The following is a 5000-nucleotide window of genomic DNA, read 5'->3' as shown; positions in this document are numbered from 1 at the left end:
ATGACCATGTTACCTACATGTATCTAAATGACCATGTTACCTACATGTATCTACATGACCATGTTACCTACATGTATCTAAAACAGTGTATTCCTCCTCTGGGTCTTCAGATCACACTGAGAAGTGTTCCACTATGCCCGACTCACCTGCGGATGTGAAAGCACAATCCAGGTTAACTCCATCCATCATGCCTCCTCCTCCTCCAACCACCCAGGGAGCCCCTCGAACCAGCTCCTTCACACCTACTACATGTAAGTACTGACACACACACGCACACACACACACACACACACACACACACACACACACACACACAAGGGCGGGCGGGCGGACGGACATGTTGTTATATTGTTGTGTTTAACCCTAGTGGTATTATATTGTTGTGTTTAACCCTAGTGGTATTATATTGTTGTGTTTAACCCTAGTGGTATTATATTGTTGTGTTTAACCCTAGTGGTATTATATTGTTGTGTTTAACCCTAGTGGTATTATATTGTTGTGTTATTAACCCTAGTGGTATTATATTGTTGTGTTATTAACCCTAGTGTTATTATATTGTTGTGTTTAACCCTAGTGTTATTATATTGTTGTGTTTAACCCTAGTGGTATTATATTGTTGTGTTGTTAACCCTAGTGGTATTATATTGTTGTGTTTAACCCTAGTGGTATTATATTGTTGTGTTATTAACCCTAGTGGTATTATATTGTTGTGTTGTTAACCCTAGTGGTATTATATTGTTGTGTTTAACCCTAGTGGTATTATATTGTTGTGTTATTAACCCTAGTGGTATTATATTGTTGTGTTATTAACCCTAGTGGTATTATATTGTTGTGTTTAACCCTAGTGGTATTATATTGTTGTGTTTAACCCTAGTGTTATTATATTGTTGTGTTTAACCCTAGTGGTATTATATTGTTGTGTTATTAACCCTAGTGGTATTATATTGTTGTGTTTAACCCTAGTGGTATTATATTGTTGTGTTATTAACCCTAGTGGTATTATATTGTTGTGTTATTAACCCTAGTGGTATTATATTGTTGTGTTTAACCCTAGTGGTATTATATTGTTGTGTTTAACCCTAGTGGTATTATATTGTTGTGTTATTAACCCTAGTGGTATTATATTGTTGTGTTGTTAACCCTAGTGGTATTATATTGTTGTGTTTAACCCTAGTGGTATTATATTGTTGTGTTATTAACCCTAGTGGTATTATATTGTTGTGTTATTAACCCTAGTGGTATTATATTGTTGTGTTTAACCCTAGTGGTATTATATTGTTGTGTTATTAACCCTAGTGTTATTATATTGTTGTGTTTAACCCTAGTGTTATTATATTGTTGTGTTTAACCCTAGTGGTATTATATTGTTGTGTTTAACCCTAGTGGTATTATATTGTTGTGTTTAACCCTAGTGGTATTATATTGTTGTGTTTAACCCTAGTGGTATTATATTGTTGTGTTTAACCCTAGTGTTATTATATTGTTGTGTTATTAACCCTAGTGTTATTATATTGTTGTGTTATTAACCCTAGTGTTATTATATTGTTGTGTTATTAACCCTAGTGTTATTATATTGTTGTGTTATTAACCCTAGTGTTATTATATTGTTGTGTTATTAACCCTAGTGTTATTATATTGTTGTGTTATTAACCCTAGTGTTATTATATTGTTGTGTTTAACCCTAGTGTTATTATATTGTTGTGTTATTAACCCTAGTGGTATTATATTGTTGTGTTTAACCCTAGTGGTATTATATTGTTGTGTTATTAACCCTAGTGGTATTATATTGTTGTGTTATTAACCCTAGTGGTATTATATTGTTGTGTTATTAACCCTAGTGGTATTATATTGTTGTGTTATTAACCCTAGTGGTATTATATTGTTGTGTTATTAACCCTAGTGGTATTATATTGTTGTGTTATTAACCCTAGTGGTATTATATTGTTGTGTTTAACCCTAGTGGTATTATATTGTTGTGTTATTAACCCTAGTGGTATTATATTGTTGTGTTTAACCCTAGTGGTATTATATTGTTGTGTTATTAACCCTAGTGGTATTATATTGTTGTGTTATTAACCCTAGTGGTATTATATTGTTGTGTTATTAACCCTAGTGGTATTATATTGTTGTGTTATTAACCCTAGTGTTATTATATTGTTGTGTTATTAACCCTAGTGTTATTATATTGTTGTGTTATTAACCCTAGTGTTATTATATTGTTGTGTTATTAACCCTAGTGTTATTATATTGTTGTGTTTAACCCTAGTGTTATTATATTGTTGTGTTATTAACCCTAGTGGTATTATATTGTTGTGTTTAACCCTAGTGGTATTATATTGTTGTGTTATTAACCCTAGTGGTATTATATTGTTGTGTTATTAACCCTAGTGGTATTATATTGTTGTGTTTAACCCTAGTGGTATTATATTGTTGTGTTATTAACCCTAGTGTTATTATATTGTTGTGTTATTAACCCTAGTGGTATTATATTGTTGTGTTATTAACCCTAGTGGTATTATATTGTTGTGTTATTAACCCTAGTGGTATTATATTGTTGTGTTGTTAACCCTAGTGGTATTATATTGTTGTGTTTAACCCTAGTGGTATTATATTGTTGTGTTATTAACCCTAGTGGTATTATATTGTTGTGTTATTAACCCTAGTGTTATTATATTGTTGTGTTATTAACCCTAGTGGTATTATGTTGTTGTGTTATTAACCCTAGTGGTATTATATTGTTGTGTTTAACCCTAGTGGTATTATATTGTTGTGTTTAACCCTAGTGGTATTATATTGTTGTGTTTAACCCTAGTGGTATTATATTGTTGTGTTATTAACCCTAGTGGTATTATATTGTTGTGTTATTAACCCTAGTGGTATTATATTGTTGTGTTGTTAACCCTAGTGGTATTATGTTGTTGTGTTATTAACCCTAGTGTTATTATATTGTTGTGTTATTAACCCTAGTGGTATTATATTGTTGTGTTATTAACCCTAGTGGTATTATATTGTTGTGTTTAACCCTAGTGTTATTATATTGTTGTGTTATTAACCCTAGTGGTATTATATTGTTGTGTTTAACCCTAGTGTTATTATATTGTTGTGTTATTAACCCTAGTGTTATTATATTGTTGTGTTATTAACCCTAGTGGTATTATATTGTTGTGTTATTAACCCTAGTGGTATTATATTGTTGTGTTATTAACCCTAGTGGTATTATGTTGTTGTGTTATTAACCGTAGTGTTATTATATTGTTGTGTTATTAACCCTAGTGGTATTATATTGTTGTGTTTAACCCTAGTGGTATTATATTGTTGTGTTTAACCCTAGTGGTATTATATTGTTGTGTTTAACCCTAGTGGTATTATATTGTTGTGTTATTAACCCTAGTGTTATTATATTGTTGTGTTATTAACCCTAGTGTTATTATATTGTTGTGTTATTAACCCTAGTGGTATTATATTGTTGTGTTTAACCCTAGTGGTATTATATTGTTGTGTTATTAACCCTAGTGGTATTATGTTGTTGTGTTATTAACCCTAGTGGTATTATATTGTTGTGTTTAACCCTAGTGGTATTATATTGTTGTGTTATTAACCCTAGTGGTATTATATTGTTGTGTTTAACCCTAGTGTTATTTTCTCCATCTTCTTTGTGTCTCTAGTAACCAACGGCAACAACAGCCACTCTCCCACGGCGTTGAACGGAGCGCCTTCGCCACCGAATGGCTTCAGCAACGGCCCTAGCTCCTCCTGCTCTTCCTCGCTGGCCAATAAGCAACTCCCTCCGGCGTGTGGCGCCAGGCAGCTTAGCAAGCTGAAACGTTTCCTCACCACGCTGCAGCAGTTCGGCAACGACATCTCGCCTGAGATCGGAGAACGCGTCCGTACGCTGGTGCTGGGGCTGGTGGTGAGTCCCCCCCCACTATCTCCTCACCCTCCATGTTCAGATTAACACTATCTCCTCACCCCTCCATGTTCAGATAAACACTATCTCCTCCCCCTCCATGTTCAGATAAACACTATCTCCTCCCCCTCCATGTTCAGATAAACACTATCTCCTCCCCCTCCACGTTCAGATAAACACTATCTCCTCACCCCTCCATGTTCAGATAAACACTATCTCCCCCCCCTCCATGTTCAGATAAACACTATCTCCTCCCCCTCCACGTTCAGATAAACACTATCTCCTCTCCCTCCATGTTCAGATAAACACTATCTCCTCACCCTCCATGTTCAGATAAACACTATCTCCTCCCCCTCCATGTTCAGATAAACACTATCTCCTCTCCCCTCCATGTTCAGATAAACACTATCTCCTCCCCCTCCATGTTCAGATAAACACTATCTCCTCCCCCTCCAGGTTCAGATAAACACTATCTCCACCCCCTCCATGTTCAGATAAACACTATCTCCTCTCCCTCCATGTTCAGATAAACACTATCTCCTCCCCCTCCATGTTCAGATAAACACTATCTCCTCCCCCTCCATGTTCAGATAAACACTATCTCCTCCCCCCTCCAGGTTCAGATAAACACTATCTCCTCCCCCTCCATGTTCAGATAAACACTATCTCCTCCTCCCCCTCCATGTTCAGATAAACACTATCTCCTCACCCTCCATGTTCAGATAAACACTATCTCCTCCCCCTCCACGTTCAGATTAACACTATCTCCCCCCCCTCCATGTTCAGATAAACACTATCTCCTCCCCCTCCATGTTCAGATAAACACTATCTCCTCCTCCCCCTCCATGTTCAGATAAACACTATCTCCTCACCCTCCATATTCAGATAAACACTATCTCCTCCCCCTCCATGTTCAGATAAACACTATCTCCCCCCCTCCATGTTCAGATAAACACTATCTCCTCACCCTCCATGTTCAGATAAACACTATCTCCTCTCCCTCCATGTTCAGATAAACACTATCTCCTCTCCCTCCATGTTCAGATAAACACTATCTCCTCTCCCTCCATGTTCAGATAAACACTATCTCCTC

At 36.1% G+C, this 5000-nt stretch overlaps 1 protein-coding gene across 8 annotated transcripts in view; it reads left to right on the top strand.

Annotated features, from left to right (window-relative positions):
* LOC106591960 (protein CBFA2T1) overlaps positions 1-5000 on the top strand; it is a 141763-nt gene that overhangs the window by 74603 nt on the left and 62160 nt on the right. For all 8 annotated transcript variants that reach the window (XM_045695081.1, XM_045695080.1, XM_045695083.1 and 5 more), the window contains exons 2-3: positions 111-251; positions 3666-3910. In XM_045695081.1, coding sequence (XP_045551037.1) covers positions 134-251; positions 3666-3910 — 363 coding nt within the window. In that variant the 5' untranslated portion in view covers positions 111-133. The remainder of the gene's footprint in view (positions 1-110; positions 252-3665; positions 3911-5000) is intronic.

The sequence above is a fragment of the Salmo salar genome, chromosome ssa14 (genome assembly GCF_905237065.1).
Source record: "Salmo salar chromosome ssa14, Ssal_v3.1, whole genome shotgun sequence".
In the NCBI taxonomy this organism is placed as follows: Eukaryota; Metazoa; Chordata; class Actinopteri; order Salmoniformes; family Salmonidae; genus Salmo; species Salmo salar.
The sequence above is the reverse complement of the archived record's forward strand: the minus strand, read 5'-3'. Positions and strand labels throughout refer to the sequence as shown.